Raw genomic sequence first — 18,520 nt, forward strand, 5'->3', positions numbered from 1 at the left:
TTGCAGTTTATTTCTTAATACTTAAAAAAGTAGAGATTCAATTGAACATATGCAATTATAGAATTCTCCAAAAATAACAGAAAATCTGGGGAGGTGAGAAACAAGATACAAACAAACAAACCCAAAACAAGCAAAACAAACAACAACAGAACACTTTCATAGCTGTTTGAAAGCCTCTTCACCACACAACCACCAGATTTGTATTCATATGTAGATTTCAGATTAGGATTCATGTGGCTGGGATTTTTTTTTTTTTTTTTTTTTAATAAAGAAAATGTTTAAAATGCTGATAGAAAGCACCTTGCTTTCATTTCAAAACAGTAACTCTTTCTAGATGCACGAAGTTCTGTATACAGTGAAAACAGCTCGCGAGATTTCCAGGTCTGTAGGACAGCATTTTTGCATGTAAAACGGAAATAAGTTACTTTGCTACCAAGGCACCTGTGCCTGGCTCACTTGCATACTTGTTTATACAGAGGGTAACTTTCAGCATGAATAGAAACAGTAGGTAATGCTGTGAAGGAATTATCTTCTTTCATGCTGATCTGCTATGGCCTGAGTCTCTGATTCAATAGTAACGCTTCTTTTGGCACTCTGGAGAAAACATGAAATAGCTCTTTTTCACTTTGTGTTCTGGGGGCTTGGAGCTACTCACAAGCTTCCAGAAACAGCGTACGTCGTCTCAGCTGTACCATGTTTTAACCCGAGCTAGCAATACAACCATGATAGCTATTCACTCACACTAATACGCTAGTAGTAAATATATGTAAAAAATAGAAATAAAAGATACTCAAGGCAATTCTTCACGAGCTCTGTCCACAACTGAGCAGCTGGTCCCAGCAAGCCACACCTGCTCCCAGAGAGACAAAGATAGAGGAAAAAGGCAGAAAAGCCCAGAAGCTTCTGCAAAATGGCAAAAGGCTGAGCTAAACATCCCAACCAACACCTCCCCAGCTACCCCCAGAGAGAGAGCAGAAGAGGAGAGCAAGAAACCGTAAGGCCTCACTCTTAAATCTGGAGCATGATGCTAATAGGATGTAATACTCTCAGTGATCAGTCTGGATGTCGGTCAAGCTCTGCCACATCCATGCCCCGCTTCCTCCATACCTCACACCTGTGGGCAGAGCGCTCGGAATGTTCTTGATTCTCAGACCAGAGCAATGAAAAACATTAGCTCTGTGCTGGGGTGTTAACTGCTTCTTCTCAAACTAAGTCCAAATAATGAGCATGCTAGCTATGAAAAAGAAAGGTTTGTAGCTGCACGAAGAAAATTAATCCATTTTCAGTCAAACCAGCACAATTGGTGACCTTTCTCAGCATGCTGCTGTATGTATTTAGTGAGCCTGTACAAAGCTTGTTTATCTGGATGCAGTTTTGTAACAGTTGCTTTTAAAGCAGGCTATTAAATGTGGAGTTCATTTACTGGTGATGCATGTTGCTTTTGAGCATGAACACAGTCAGAGTTTGTTTTGGTCTTTAGTCCATACAATTCTGACATCTTTCAGCATGTATGTATGTCATGCACAGGAACATGTGCAGTGTTCTGTTTACTGAGCCTTAAGAGCCACAGATAATGTCACGTGGCTTAGAAATTAAGCTTCATAGATTTGTGATAGGATGATATAAGATTTTTCAGGAAGAATAAAATCATGTTAATCCTGACCTAGGATTTAGAAGTGTTCACTGTGATAGGATAAAGTGGTTTTGGTTTTGTGGTTGGTTTGGTTTGTTTTTTTTTATGTTGGAGCATAAAAGTTCAAGGAGAAGAGAAATCTGTTCAGTTATAACACTGGTGTTCAGAGTGGATACTGCTGCAGGCATAGGAAGGCAGAGATTCTTCAGTTATCACTATTTTTTTGTTGTTGTTGTTGTGTATGACCTACACAAAGTAGAAGGATGCAAGCCAATTTTCTCCAAGTTGTTCAGTTTGTCCTAATGAAGCATAGTAAAGCACATTCAGAAAATACATTCTTTTCAGCTGTGTTTAAATGCATGTTATTTGTGTGAAAAATGATACCTTGTTTGAAAAAAGGGCTATTTCCCAAACATCGGAAAATATTTGCAGAACATAAATCATGGGAACAGTCACAATCTCTGTTGCATGTAAGAATCCGAGGCTGCTTCTAAGCATTTGGGTTTTGTGAATACCGCCCATTTTAGTTTCTCCTTTCCACAGTGCCTTGACTGTATCACCTGGCAAATATCAGATATAAAATTTAAAGAAAACCCATTTTTTCTAAGCAGTGTTTTTACAGTAGAGACACAACCTTATTAAAAGATAGTCCATTTGCTTTCTATTTTAGTCTTCATAATTGTGTGAATTGGTCATGATTTCTACGTATTTATCTTTGTAAATTCAGCTTTGTGTTTAGGTCTGTATCTACTGACTCACAATTTCATTGCCTGAGACTGCGCAGAACTTTAATTTTAAAATCCCAAGTTTTAAGTTAATTTCTCATATCTGATAAAACAGTGATGTTTTTGTTGCCCCAAATGATCTAGAACAGAGACCGTATGGATGTGGGGAATATTTTTTTCTTATTTTGCAGCATGTACATAGCATTCGCAATGTTTGCAAAGGTGGCTTCCAGGGTAGGAAGCCTGGTAAATAGCTTTATGTAGAACAGTCTGTTTCATGGGAAAAAGTCTGATCCCTTTTAGATAGCCTCCTACCTACCTTCTGTATTAATACTGATGCCATCCATACCCTATCCCAGCTTTCCTAGTTGGAATATATACATAAATATATATATATGGCTGCTTGTGTTATCAACCTAATCATTTTTCTGTTTTAAATATCTTCTATGTACAGTCTTACTGGTCAATTATGCTTATACATTTTTATTGGTTAAATATTTTCTATTTAAAAGAGAAACAGAAATCTAACAAGATCAGACCTCTTAGACTTTGTTTTTTTATTAACAGTACTCATATTACTCAAGGACTGAATAGCCTTTCTGAATGAAGGTAGTTCAGGGCTTTTTTACCATTTTCCAAGTTCTTCAGTTTGGTGTGAATATTTTCTGGCTAATTATGCTGGCTAATAGCTGAAATTTTATGTTAGAATGTCGTAAATCAGTTCTGCTGAAAATGGATCCTAACCACCTTATTTACATTTTGCACAAAATCCTAAGGTAGTAGGGAGTCCTTTTTCAATAGTCCTAAAAAAAAGAAATAAGTTGAAAAATCAGTTAGTGATCCCTTTTGTCAAGTGAAACCACAATGAAAGATATTAATTTGTAATTTTAAGAGTACTTCTTAAATAGATGATTGGTCTGTTGAGAGTGTTTAGGTGTAGTCCTCGTGTGGCTGAAAGCAGAACCTGAACTTGTCAGAATTTCATTTTCTGATGGAGTTGCTACACAAATAGGCTGAATAGCTGTTGTGGCAGTTGCACATCCCCCTGAGATCCGGAGCCTTCAATGGGGCAGTTGATGGCTCTTTAGCACCTTTTGTGCCCCACTGTGCCTGTGCCCAAGTACACACCTGCAGTGGTGCTGACCGTCACGTCCTCCCCACCTGGGGGCAGGGTGACTTCACCTCTACCCAGGTGGGGAGCAGGAAGGGTGGGACATTCAGTCGATTGATGGGGTCCCCAACAAAGAAGGTGCCCAGAGAAACGGAGAAGCTTCTTGACCATGTTGTAATGCCCATGGCCAGATCTGACCAGACTATAAAACAGGATCTCCCTTGAGTGATCTCGAAACAGTGGGACTGTGAACTGGAGCCCTCCCCTTAGAGTGGGACACCGTCTGAGGAGACTCTCTGGGACCGAGGGCACCTCACCTCCTCCTGTGGTGAGTGGTTATCTACTGGATATATCCTTGAATGAGTCCTTGCCTAACCCAGGCAAATGTGAGCCCTCGCCTAACCCGGGCAAGTGATTATTTCTTCTGGGTACCCTGGAGTGAGAGGCCTCTGGTTTTGTTGCTTGTGAGAGTATGAGTGCATGTTGTGGATCCTCATTACTCTTACATTCTCGTACCCCAATAATCTCCTCAACTGATGTCTGAATCTGTATTTTATGTTGTTGGAGTGCTAAATACTTTAATAAACCTTATTTCTAGATGGTTTATTTGCTACATTTTTCTAGCTAGCATAAAGTCTGTTTTGGAATTTGTCCACCTAAAACTGACTTTGGGGTGCGTCTATGATAACTGTTCATAAAAATATGTAATTAATATCTTAAAAGGCAGAAGGAAATGAAACTTGGTAAAGCTTGTGTCTATTTTGTACCATGATGTTGTTAAGTGGCTGCAATGAAGTAAATTGCAAAACACATTTACTGTTAAAAACAAAACCAAAAACCAAACCACCATGTTCCATTTCTGCTGAAACATTACTGGCTCTGCTAGCTGTGTTGTCTGGGAAACTTTTTTTTTAAACTTGGAATTCACAGATTCTTTTGAAAATCATTAGCACAGGCACAGTCAAATCTAGAAGATAAGTCAGGATAAGGTAACAAAATATGGACATTTTTATGATAAAGCACAATGTTAATAAATTTGTACTTCAGAATATGCTAATGGTATGCTAAGATATTTTATCTTATTTAAATATTACATGCAGAGGTATGTTTAAGCAGTCAAGGCTCACAAATCCTCAGAGATTATTAAGAATTGTTCATTCCTATACTGCATCTGTATGTTTCGCTTTTGGTCAATAGAAGGATCTGTGTTGCCTAAAACACTCTTTACTATGCTGAAATATTTTTACTGATTTTAGGAAACTAGTCTGAGATTCTGTTATATTCTAGGGGTGTGTCTCGCATGACTTAGGTGATTTAGGTCAGAGAGTGTTGTGAGGATTGTGGTGGTTTTTTTTGGTTGGTTGATTGTTTGTTTGTTTGGTTGGTTTTTGTCTCAAATAATTTTGTATTTCGCCAAAGAACAGGCGTGTTTGAGAATGTAAGCTGTATATAGATATCATTCCTCCTCTGTTCAGATCAGTTACCACCATTTTTTTCATATGCCACAAAGTAATGGCAAATTTGAAATACATTTTTCTCAATCAGACTTTGGTAATTACAAGACAGAGAAGTTGTGCAGTTGTAGCTGTACTAGGAAATGACAGAGAAGCATTAAAAAGATTGTTTTCAATATTTGTGAACTGGACATCTGTGTAAGATTTCATGCCTTACATTGTAATTATAATCTTAATAAGAATATGCAACACTGCATCTAAGCATCTACTGAGATTAGAAAGTTGGAGTTTCAGTATGAGAACAGAAGAATGCAGTAAGTTTCTATCTTTCCACATTAAGCTACAAATAAATTCTGGAGAAGCTACCAACTACAAAAGAAAAATAATGGAATTACCCCAAAGCATCATGGAAGTCTTGTCTTAAACCATTAGTATGTTTATAAATATGTAAAGAGTGAGTGTCAGGAGGATGGAGCCAGGTTCTTCTCAGTGACAACCAATGATAACACAAGGGGCACTGGGGGCTAACTGGAACACAAGAGGTTTCGCTGAAGTATGAGAGGAAACTTCTCCACAGTGAGGGTGACAGAGCACTGAAACAGGCTGCCCAGGGAGGTTGTGGAGTCTCCTTCTCTGGAGACATTTGAAGCCCACCTGGACACATTCCTGTGTAACCTTATCTAGGTGCTCCTGCTCTGGCAGGGGGATTGAACTAGATGATCTTTTGAGGTCCCTTCCAATCCCTAACATTCTGTGATTCTGTGTATCCTTCATGTTTAAAGAAGTTATGGATGACCCACTCCTGCTTTTCTCTCTCCAACCCCTGTTCATGTGTAGCTACTGGTATGTGTTCTGTCAGACAGCAAAAAGCCTAGTCCTGGCCCCGTTTCCTTAACTTCACCTAGCGATGACAGCTCAGCTTTTGCCCTAAGAAGGCAGCAAACATGAGAGCTTGTTTCACAGGGAGAAAGCAGTGCTCATCTCCAGGAACCCAAACCAGACCTAAAGTGCCATAAAGGTGGGACAAAGACCCTGGAAACCACCTTGATATTTATGGGGAAATCTGTGGTGTGAAGAGAGCATTTTTCATGAGTTGATCATCTTGGTGATTTCGTTCTGCTGTACAGTTGTGTTGCAGTCACAGTTCATGAAACTCCCAACAGGCAGCTTCTTGGGTGCATTGAAGCTTGAGCTACAGTTTTAACTTCCTACCCGGTTATGCTTGGACCAGCTAACAATCCAACTGTGGCTTTTTCTTTGGTGTTTTGTTGTTGTTTTGTTTGTATGGGGTTTTTTTGTTTTGTTTTGGTTTGTGTGTGGTTTTGGTTTTTATGCTATTCATTCTAGTCTAATGTAGCTTCATCATTTGTGATATTCTAATGAAATAATTATCTTCTTGAGGCCTTGAAGATGTGCATGTAGCATGCTGTGGGTGTTTGAAAAGGAAATGCTGCAGAGAAAGTCTTTTGGTATAGGCATGCTTTCTAAAAAGGCAGTTTTCACCAAGTCTTCTGTTTAAACTTCAGTCTCTCTGCTTGCTGAGGCAAACAGGACAGCTTCACCTCTTTGTAGACCTGTTGAGGAGGATCACTTTCATTCTTGAAATGGAAGAATCTTTGAACTCATTCTTGCCTGGAAACTGTAAAGTGACTGGGATGTTGCATTCTATGAATGCTTGCATTCTTGAATTTAATAATTTTCCATTTTTGAAAAATGCAATTAATTTCTATCTGAACACATCAGTGCCCTGTCTAGGATATTCTGGAGTAATTCTGCCTTTTCTAAAAGCTCTTGTTTTCCTAAAATGACTCTGAACTCTGGTCTCACCTTCAAACCTTTGATCACCTAGAAATGAAGATCACTATAAGTATGCAACAATTATTTTATTAGTTAATACAAATTATAATTGGCTGGGACTACAAGGCTAAGCAGTAATGCTCATCACCCAGTTGTAGGCACTCTATGGATGTCTGATGCCTAGGCTGGTACTTCATTCCTTCAAGTTAAGTTCTTCACATGAACTTCAATACCCATCCCCCTTTCTCCCATCCCATTCATAAGACCATCAATTTCAGTCCTTTTTCCGAACTCTTTTCCCTCTGTAGAACCAAGACCTGTATGGCATGCATGCTATTATTATGTACATTTTTCTGGGGTCCAAAAATTCTATGAAGTGTTTTCAGATCAGTTTTCCACACTCTAAATGTATACACAATACATATTGAAATCTGTAATTCCTGTCAAACTCCTAGCTGAGTATATATTTAATAATCCTTAATACCAGACGAAATATTTGGAAATGACTATTTCAGTTACTTTTTTCCTTTAGCTTGTCTACATGTTTCCTGTCAGAACATATATTCAAATGATTTGAAGGTAAACTTCTCTCCTGCTAAAATTAGCAAGGGTTCTGTCTGCAGTTCCCAGATGGGCTAAGACTCTGTCCTTCATCTATTAAGTCATAAACTTGAGACTCTTGTTTTGAGTCATTTGGAACTGAAGGTAAACACATGGTCCAGAGGGACCTGGACAAACCAGAGAATATCATCAAGTTCAACAAAGGGACATACAAAATCCTGCATCTGCTTTACACAGAGGAGCCTGTGGGTATTGGGGACAAAAGAAAAAAAAAAAAAAAAAAAAAACAGACTGTGAGCCAACAATGTGCCTTCATGGCAAAAGCAGCCAACAACATCCTCTCCTGCAAGCATTGTCAGTAGTTCAAAGATGGTGATACTTTGACCACATCTGGAGTGCTGGGTTCAGTTCTGGGTTTCCCAGTATGAGAAAGTTATGGACTTATTAGAATAAGTCCACTGCAGGCCCACAAGGATGATTAAGCACTGGAGCATCTGATGTATGAGAGGCTGAGAGATCTGGGTCTGTGTAACCTGGAGATGAGAAGGCTCAGGAAGATCTTATCAGTTTTTTTAAATACCTGATAGGAAGGAACATAGGAAACAGAGCCTCGTTCTTTTCAGCAGTGCCCAGTGGCAAGACCAGAGGGAATGGGCCCAAACTGAAACTCAGGAGGGTTCATCTGAACATCAGGAAACATTTTACTGTGAGAATGACCACGCACAGGTTGCCCAGAGATGCTTTATAGTCTTCTTCCTCGTGGATATTCAGAAGTCATCTGGACATGGCCCTGCGCAACCAGCTCTATCCTACCCTGCTCGAGTAGGGGGATTAGAAAACATGGTCTTCAGAGGCCTCCTCTAATCGGTGGCTCTGTGATTCTTCGACTTACTGTAGGACTAGCATTTCATATAAATATTAACTGAACACTGCATTGTGCACTTTCAGAAAAAGAAGTATAAATAGAAAAAAGTTGTATTTCACATGTCTAATATTAAGAATTGCTTGTGTTCAAAACTCATTCTGAATTCAGTCAAGGTGTTTCATTCTGTACTAAGCTGCCATAAAAATCCATGACCTTGCGGACTGCAACATAACAAATAATGTCTTTTTACTATCATTGTACTTTTGATGTTAGATGATGAAATGCATTACCTATTATTTATCTTCCATCCCCCAGAACTTCCTGAATATTTAACCTTTCAGACTGGAAGTTTATGTCCAACTTCTTTGGAAACATTATGTAGAAAATAGCTCAGCTGTTCAAGAGGCCATTGACCTGAAGTGCAGGCAGTGTTATAAAGTGTAAAGAAAGTGGCCCCATTTGAGTATATGAGTTATCTGAATGAGATGCTTTTTAAGTGTGCCTTCTACCTATGTCTGTTAGACTAGGAATGAATTCTTGTCATTTTTTTCCAAAATGCCAGAGCTGGAAGATTTCACTGAATGCATAGACCTTGTAGTGTTTCTTGTACTTGAAGGTGACTTTGGTTCAGTGACTGCTGCCTTCAGTTCTTCTCTTCACAGATCTTTGACTTTGATGGACTTCACACCACACATTTTAGAGGATGGGATGGCTATTTCTCTCTCTTCTAAAGCTCTGTGTTAAATGTATAAACATTCCATGTATTTAACCCCTTAGTGTTTAATCCATTGTATAATTTTAACTTTGAAATGAAGAGTTAGACATATATGCAAAAAGGAGAATACTTCTAAGATTCTTAAAATAGGAAATCTGAAGTGCTTCTGAAGAGGTAGTTTCACTGGAAAAGAAATAAGTTACATATTTACATCCACAATTAGAATTTGATTTACTGACTTTGGAAACCTAAATATGTATGACTGCAGATCCAGTCAGTTCTCAGTTTAGATAGAGGAGGAGGGAAGGCTGTTGTTTAAATTAAAAAAAAAAAAAAATCCAAATTAAAAAAATAATTTAAAAATGTCCAAATAAAAAAAAAATAACCTTTATGATTGTCCTCTTCAAATGCTCAAGCACAGTGTATGTATTCCTCTGGAAGTCATGTTTCACTTTTTCTAAGTGTATTAGCCAGCACTTTCACCAAAAGGGATCAAATGTCCAGATCAATTTATTAAATTAAAATTATTTTGTTTGCCATCTTTACTGATGGAATAAGGAAACATTTTAGAAGAGGCTAGTGATGAAGTTGAAGCCGAATCCATCTAGCAGTATGTATCCACTTCATAATGTCCAGCCCAGAATGTCAACTATATGACTTACTGTCCCCTTTTAAGTGAACAGAGTTAAGTTACTTTTCATAACTACTGCACAATTAATGTATAAGGCTGTGATCTCTGTCATTTTATTCTGTGAACTGTTTCCTTTTACATAATACATTAGCAGTGATAAGCAAGTTTGAAACATGATATTCAGCTTGCAATATTTGACTGGGGAAAGAAAAAATTCAACAATTTAAATCCTCTGTCAAACTATTAATTTCCTTCAAATCACACATACGTAACTATACCAAAGCAGCATTTCCTCAAGTACTTAATTATTATGCAAATTATGATAAGCTCTTTCTGTGCAGCTTATTTCTATTGTTGCTATTTACATAGATTCCATAATGATTCTAAGCATTTTAAAACAAGTTTAAAAGACACTTTTTAAATCCAAACATTTTATGCTACAATCTTAGATATGGCACATAAAGGATAAGCCCTACAGCAGTAAAATTAAATCCTGACATGTAGATAGGCTATATAGATTATTTTAGTAATTATTTTTTCTTCAGAAAACATATAAGTTACAACTTTCAAAAACACATTAAGTATTTTCATTCTGTTAGGAGATGGATGTACTTAATATGCATTATGTGAGTGGCATAGCTGGCTAAATAGCTAAGAGTGGAGGAAGCTGCAGGGATTTGTAAACATGGGGGATATGTTTAGAAATAAGGTCAGACAGTACACTGGGAGAATGTGAATAATTCCTCTCTGACAAACTCTTTAAATCTGTCATTACAGTAGATAGATATGGTATTACAGAACTGCATTTGTAAAGGAAAGAGGCTGTCTTAACCTGGGTAAAAACAAAATTCCAACTGTGTCCTTGTGTTTGAAGTAAAAAACCAAAACCACCAACCAAACAAAAACAACCAACAACAACCCCACAAGCCCTCCCCCCCAACCATCACTCATGCTCATAACTTAGTTACAACCGCATGCGCCTTGTTTTTCATGTCATTTTCCTTCCAATGTCACTGAAAGTTCTTATTAGTGACATATCTTCGTATTCTTGATTAAACTCATTTATAACTGGTCTGGATGGCTGGTCATAAGTCCATTCACTTGGCACAGTAGTACTGCTGTTTGTATTTCTTGTCTCATTCTTGCACTTTTTACAGCACTGGTAAATCTGTTACAATATTCCACAAAATATATTGTTAAGCAGTAAACACATTTTAAATAAATACCCCATCTTTTTAGAGAACATATCCCTAACTGAGACAGCAATCCAACATTCATTCTGATTTTTTTTTAATGTATATCACAGTGAAAATGAAATGTGAAAATACTGATTTTAACTACACCTTCATGAACTGACAGACTATTCATTATTATTATTCTTAATAATAATAAATGTTAGTGATATGTAAGGTAAGGTGCTAATACCTATGTAGTTCTTGTTTTATAGCTTTTCTGGTTCTAACTTAAGTGGAATATGGCCAGATATGGGCTATTATGATACAGCAGAAAACTTATGGTACATTTTGGTTTAAAATAAGAGTAAGAACTATTTTAGTGAATTAGATTTTATATACTGAATTCCAAGCCTTTGAAGGTTGTGTCATATAATACTCAAGAAATAAGCAGAAAGCATCTGACTGTGTAACAGTGATTCCATTTAAAACTTCTGTAATTCCCAATGCTATCTTTGAAGATGTATGTGTGCTGTTACTTTAGAAGAAATAGTGTGTGGGAATGCGGGGACAAACATTTTGATTCACTCTTTATACTTAGGTAGCACAAACACGTTTTTTGAAGAGTGGATGTGATGGATGTTTTGGGGAGAATCCCCGAGTGACCGCTGTAATAGTTTCTCCATAAACCAGACAAAACTGTCATACAGATGTCATTGGTGTTGCTCTGCCCTACTCTGGACTTGGAAGCACAGGAAAAGTTTGGCAGCAGTAAGAAGCAAGGGAACAGCTGAGAGGACTTTCAGAATCAGAAAAAGCAGGTCAGACCTCGAGGTTAACAGTTCCATACAGAAGCTCCCTAAAGGACATAACCAGCCGTGACACGCTCGATTTAAGCAGTGGCCTGTAAGGGCCAAAGGGCCTTTGAGTCATCTAGTCCCACTTTCATTAGTTTACGGTCCAATTTTGACACAATGTACATTTTCATGACAGGAAACATTTGTCATTTAGTAAAAAAATGACCTTTAAAAGTTATAAACTTCCTAACTTTATAAATTTCACTGTCAGTCTGTGTGGTGCGTTGACCTCCGCCAGCAGCTGAGCACACACAGCTACTCCCTCAGTTGCCCACTCTCCCATCCCCAGTGGGACTTGGGGGAGAAGATGAAGAAACAATAGTGAAAAACCTCATGGGTCAAGATAGAGACAATTTATCAGGTGAAGGAGAAAGAGGAAAAAAAGAAACCAAAGAAGACAACAAAAAAACAAGTGATGCAGAAGAAATCACTCATCACTTCTACCTGGTGGACCAATGCCCAGCCAGCCTCTGAGCAATGGTCACCTCGGAAGCAAAAAACCTCCTTTCTTCTTCTCCCACCCCAGCTTCTATTGCTGAATGTGACATTATATGGTATGGGACATCCCTTTGGTCAGTTGGGGTCAGCTATCCTGACTGTATCCCCTCCCAGTTTCTTGTCCACCCCAGTCTACTCACTGAGGCAGCAGAATGAGAAGAGAAAGGCCATTCAGCCACGGTTTGGCCAAAACACTGATATGATATCAACACTGTTTTAACTACAAATCCAAAACACAACCCTATGGAGGCTGCATCCCAGCCAGACCCAAGCAGAGTTTCCTACTGCTTGCTAGTTGTGCTCACAGTGACTCATTTTAGGAGAGAATAGGTTGGCTCACTTTTTATATTCAGATGTGAAATGGCTTCTGGAAGGCTTCTGCTGCTATTGTATTTTAACAAGTTTGACTGTTACTGTCTCTCTCTGGCATGAGTTTACTGTCTCCTTAAATATGCTTACTTTGTCTCCTACTGTGTGAACAATTCTGGTTTTGATGTGGCTTTGAGATAACAGTACTTACCAACTGGTTGGTAAGAAAACAAAACCCAAACCTTACTTGACCTAGAAGGGCAATCAGATACCATAAATTTCTTTGTCAGTCTTTTAATTTATGTCACTCATACTGAGTCTTATATAATAATAATGAAGTTCTTGGCTGTGCAGTGAGAGAGTAGAGAGAGCTGTTGCCACTGTGCCAGGTTCTGTGACAGTGAAGTAGCCACTTTAAACTGTACAAGCTGAGAAAGAGAAGACAAGGTGACGTAAATCCTGACATTCAGTCAGGACTTTGCTACCTAGAAAATCTCTGTCTTTCTGGATTTAAAATAGCTACTGATTTAAAACCATGTTGATTCCTTAAGAGCAAAGTTTTCTTCCTCTGAGCAAGTTAGGTTTTTTGTCTATTACCTCTTAGTCCAATTTAGACTGTTTGTTAACTTTTAATCTGCGACAGTTGTTTTGAGAAGGGACATTGTTTGAAGCACAAGGAATATTTTAGGTCTTCTATAAATTATAACATTTGAACTACACTTGCAAGTATGGACCTTATAAACATAAGTATAACACGTTGTACTGTTGAGGGTTAGGCACAAGTGTAGTGCCATCTGTGTCTTCAAAGACTGACATGCTCATTTGCATCAAATTATGGCATAGCTCAGGTTTATTTCCTTTCAAATGGTTTCATTTACATGAAGGATATTACCAAGTAGGATTAGAGATATTCACTATTAGCTGGTTTTATGTTTTGGTTCTGTAAAAAATTACTGGTTAAAATTGTTATAATGTCTTTCCTGAAGTGGGGAACATAGCCACAACTAGGAAAGAGGAGAGGATTTTAAAAATATCATGGGAAACATAAGAATTCACCCTGGGCTTAGAAAACATTGTACCCTAACACTTGTTTTCCTTTTCTCTTGCAAATTTATTTCAGTTTTTCAAGTTGCCAGGGTGCTGCACTGCTAGCCAGGTAAATGTCAGACAGTAGCCCACGCCAACTAATGGGTGGGAGTTTGCATAAAACCCTAGCATGACTGGTGGATTGGCTGGAACATGAGTAACATAAAATATGAGAAGACATTAATGTGTGTCTAGGGGAGCTCATGAAATTAGGAGATGGAGTCCAGAAACATGGAGGAAGAAGGATGTATTTCAAACTGCTAATCATTTAGGCATTTTTTTCCCATTCTCTTTTGTTCCCAGGTAAAAGTAAAAAGATCAACCAGCAACACAGAAAATAGCTTCACAGTTGTGAGCAAGCTCAGAAAGGAAAAAAAACACCCACCTATGTGTGTATATATATATATATAATGTCTCTGTATGTCACAGCTTCCTTAGGTTTTTTTTTTTTTTTTTTTCATGCCTATGCCCTCAAACAAGCACAGGCAGGCACAAGCAGGGGGTTATACCTCTAACACTTTAGTTAAGAGAAAACAGAATGACTTTTTACTTTATCAGAGGTGCATATTCAGGCTAATCTGCTTATTATTTCTTTCCATCAGAAGATGCCACCCTTCTTTAGGTTTGTAGTATTTATTTTTTAAGTTATTACTTACACCAAAAGCTATGATAACTGTAGTGACAAAGATGGTGTATCCAAGAAGAAGGAACCAACCCCACCAGGTCTTATCTGATCTTATACAGTCTTTGCATTCGAAATCTGAAACAAAGAGAAAGAAAAATACGGATTTGAAAAAGAAAAAAAAAGTTGGTTTTCTGATAAAGTTTAATTTGAAGGATTCGTGAGGATTGATCAGGTAGAACACTTGTCTTTATTTTTATCACATTTTCTTTGACTGTTTTTTCAGGTTAAAAGGTTGAGCTTCTCGTATGAGAACTGCTGTTTTCTCTTTACCTCAGATATGAGATTTTTGAACCTGTTGTAAGCTACCTATGCAATGGAAAGTAAACAATGTTCTCAGTTTACTAGAAGTGAGTTGTCGGAAAGAAACCCTTTTTTGTGGAGCACATGCTTAGTTAATGATGAAGAAGCCATTCTGAATGACAATTATCCTACTAAGTCTGACAAAAAAAGAAAAAAAAAAAAAAAAACAGACCAAAAAAAATGACCAACAAAAAAAATCCTGAACCAAACATATGCTTATGGTGCGATACTCAAAAGAATTTCATTGGTTGCTGTGTTTGTTTTGAGACTCAGAAGAATTACATTCAATGATTGTTAAACATAATGTGAAATCTAGAATGAGGGAGACACTTTGAGCTGGAAAGTCAGATTTGTCTGGGAAGTCCACACAGAGAAAACTTGGCTCATCTGAAATAGTGTATTTCTGTCACTGAGATCACATCCCCAGCATGGAAGTTGGATTCATAATTAGAGGATAGGGGAAGAGTTAGAAAATGAAAATATTTTACAAACAAAGGAAGAAACTTCCAGTCACCACTACTTTCAGGTAAGCTATTTCTAAAACCATTCACACTGCTGTGTGAATTTACTGTTCATTTTTCAGTAGCTGGAAGAGAAAGCACAAACTGCGTATTTCAAAAAAGCCAATTGGCTTATAAAGTCTGAAGAAAATTATTAAAATGATAATGAGATCATATCAATGTTTTGTTGGTTTTTTGTGGTTTTTTTTGTTGGTGGGGGGAGGGGACTCAGCAAGTGTTTGTGGAGGTGACTAAGAAAACATATTTAAAATAAATATTTATGTCATATTAATGGATTATATATATTTTAATATATAAAATATTTAGTATTCTATAAAATAAAGTCACTGTTCTACTGCACAGTGAACTGGTTTAGATCCAAAGAAAAGTCTGTACTTGAGAAGTGTCTGTGTCCAACTGTATGAATAGTTCAAACAAGAGGTGTGCCCTCTCTCCCCTCCTCACACAACTGTAGTCTGCTTTTTCCCACCCTTCTTCCAGCAGAGGCAAGTGGTGGGAGAGAAGGCAGTGAGGTAAGGCTGAAGGAAAGTTGAATTCACTCTGCACATATCAAGTCTGTTTCTGTCACTCCTGAATGCTACTTACCATGCACCGTCAGCTTGGTACCGTTTCCACGTTTGCCCTGGATTTTCTGCGTTAGCATCACATCGCAGAAATAGGAGTTACTGGCATTCTGGTCAACGTTGCTCAGTTTTAAGATGGAGAATCCCTTGAGGGTGTTCTTTGTAATGTGTACCTGTGGCCTGCCCATGCCATGGCTCGACTGGAGGCTCTTCTGGTTGTGGCAGTTGGGACCCTTCCTCCAGTACACGACTGGTTCCTCGTTCTCCTCACCAGGGTACTCAAATACACATAGCATCCACACTGTGGAGTTGAGGAGCACGCTGGTATCCTCAGGGTATTGCATGACTGAAAGCTCTGACCCGCTACTGGCTGTAAGGTGAAAATAAAAGACAGGCAAAGAAAGAGAGGTATGTGCTCTTGGGCAGGGTTCTTGGCCAGCTGAATCATAGAATCGTAGAATAGTTTGAGTTGGAAAGGACCTTCAAATGTCATCTAGTCCAACTCCTCCTGCAATGAGCAGGGACGTCTTCAACTAGATCAGGTTGCTCAGGGCCCTGTCCAGCCTGGCCTGGAATGTCTCCAGAGATGGGGCATCTACCATCTCTCTGGCAACTTGTGCTGATGTTTCACCAACATCGTTGTAAAAAATTTCTTCCTCATGTCTAGCCAGAATCTTCCCTCATTTAGTTTAAAACAATTACCCCTATGTGGACATAGACCATATCTGGATGTACAGAAAGCCACAGCTACAGGTGAGTGTAGTGAAAGGTACACTCGAGTGAGGCAAAAACCAGTTTTGCAACAGCCTTCTGAGAAACAAACCATGCAGTCAGTATTCAAAACAGAGTTAGAAAGACAGTCATTTACTTTGCCTAAAGAACATGTACCAAATAAATTACATGTAGGGTATAAGAAATGCAAGCCCAGGAGGTGACAAAGCAGGAGTTGCAAACAGAGCAGAAGACTAGATTAAATGTGTCTACAGTTCCTATTATTCTTAAACCTTTGGGATGGTTTCATAAAAAAAGCTTTACTCTGGAAAATTTCAGACACTATTTTCAACTTGCAAAAAGTTCTAGAAAAAATACACATACTTTTACAAACTTAAAATTTTGTTCTGCAAGTGTCTGCACTTCATCTAAAAATATATTTCCTATGTATACAATAGTTTCTGGCTCAAATTTGACTGTGTTTGTAATGGTTTATTAGCTATATCATTTACACAATTAACAATGACTTGATAGTCATTTGGCAGAGTAAAGTTTATGTGAAAATTAAGGATGATATTAACACTCATTTTGACAACAGTTTACTGAAAAAGCTCTGAAAATACCTTCATTTTAACCAAGATGCAAAACTGAAATGCTCTTCACAATTGCTGTGTATGTGCACATAGTATTGTTAAAGAAGTTATACCAGGAGATACATATTGTCAATAGCACAGATATCAATAATAAATTAATGAAAAAATATGAAAAACCTCTTTCCATGCTGTGAATTTGGAGATCTGGGGGAAAATGGAAGTTATGATTGTCCTAGAGGTCAATATCACAAAACAAGACAGGATTGTGTTAAAATGGGATTAGACAAAAAGAAACTAAAGATCATTATTACCATAATTAAAAGTAATGTAAATACTCCATTGATTTTATCCTATTATTTCATTACATCGTTAATTAAATATTTGCATGCCCCTTGTTATAGGCAAGAATACTGGAAAACAAGGTAAGCAATTACAGCTAAACAAAGTAAATATTAAAAATGAAATAAAAAGAACTGTAATGAATACACTAAGAAAAAAATCTATGCTTATTAAACTAAATATAAGTACTATCCAAATTTACTCAGATTCACTGCTTGGAATATTTCTGATGCAATCTCAAAACAATCATCAATTTCCAGGATTTTTTATCTTTGAAAGTTCCTAATATAACATCCCAGAACCTTTGGGTATTTTTTTATTACTATTTTTCAAGTAAAACCTTGTATGGTTACTATGTGCACATAAACTAACTGTATACAGTTAATGCAGAAGGATGATGAATCGGTAAATGATGGGTATTTTGAGATAAAATTCTTGCACATCTATAGATAACAATGAACAAAATGACTGAGAGCATGCCTGAAGTAAATCTATTACTGTGCTCTGAACAGCTAAAAGGAAAAACAGAACAAAATACAATAAGCAAACAAAACCAAAACAACAAGAGCAACAACACACAACCAGGAACTTAATATGTTGTCCAGTTGTCCTATATATAAAAAAATATCTGCACAGATTCCTAACATTACCTGCAAAAATGTACCCATATTTTTCTCCTTTTTCAGTCGGATGTAATTTTAATTTCTGTCTAGTCTCTTAAGTACTTTTATACTTTTTTTCCTCATTTTTCTTCCATAAAACAGTAGCTTCTAGACTTTACAAAGTACAACTGAACAACCTACACCTTCTTCCTTGATTAAAAATTATCACTGCCTTCCTTGATCACTTAGGGTTTAGAGAATTATGGAGTAAAATACATTAAAAAAAATAATAAAAATTTAAAAATCCTGTTCTTACCTGCAGGGTGAACAAAGTATGATATCATAACTGATATACCAAGCCACATTGTTTTACTGAGGTTGCTAATGCAGAGTTTCTAAAGTCTCAGCCAAAATTAGTGATACGAAAGCTTTCAGAAAGCAGTTGAAAAGTAAATTGAAGCTCTCCTAAAAACATGTTTTTAACCTTGTTTCTAAGGGGAGGTTCTTGTGGTTTCGTTCACTGTAACTATTTCCCTTTCTACCATCACACATCCTGGACATTGCAACAACGTAGCTTCTAATATCATAGTTTCGAATTGTACCCCACTGGGACTGTTTTTCCATTCTGAACATTTTCTTCAGGTGACTGGGAGGACGATGGCAAATCTCTTTTGGATGGCAAATCTCAAAGCTGTCTAAGAAAGAAAAATAAAAATAAAAATAAAAAAAGAAAAAAAGAAGCTTGGGAGCAGTGGTTAGAATGTATACAGGAAAGTTTGTAATGACACCCGA

At 37.4% G+C, this 18,520-nt stretch overlaps 1 protein-coding gene across 1 annotated transcript; it reads right to left on the reverse strand.

Moving 5' to 3' along the window:
- Positions 1–9,398: 9,398 nt before the first annotated feature.
- LOC136116257 (uncharacterized) lies at positions 9,399–18,278 on the reverse strand. The gene is made up of 4 exons (XM_065862458.2): positions 18,045–18,278; positions 15,506–15,853; positions 14,071–14,174; positions 9,399–10,660 (listed from the first exon to the last, which is right to left on the reverse strand). Exons 1-4 carry the CDS (start codon positions 18,091–18,093, stop codon positions 10,481–10,483), a joined length of 681 nt encoding a protein of 226 aa, XP_065718530.1. The 5' UTR covers positions 18,094–18,278; the 3' UTR covers positions 9,399–10,480.
- Between the last annotated feature and the right edge of the window lie 242 nt (positions 18,279–18,520).

The sequence above is a fragment of the Patagioenas fasciata genome, chromosome 1, assembly GCF_037038585.1.
Source record: "Patagioenas fasciata isolate bPatFas1 chromosome 1, bPatFas1.hap1, whole genome shotgun sequence".
Lineage (NCBI taxonomy): Eukaryota > Metazoa > Chordata > Aves > Columbiformes > Columbidae > Patagioenas > Patagioenas fasciata.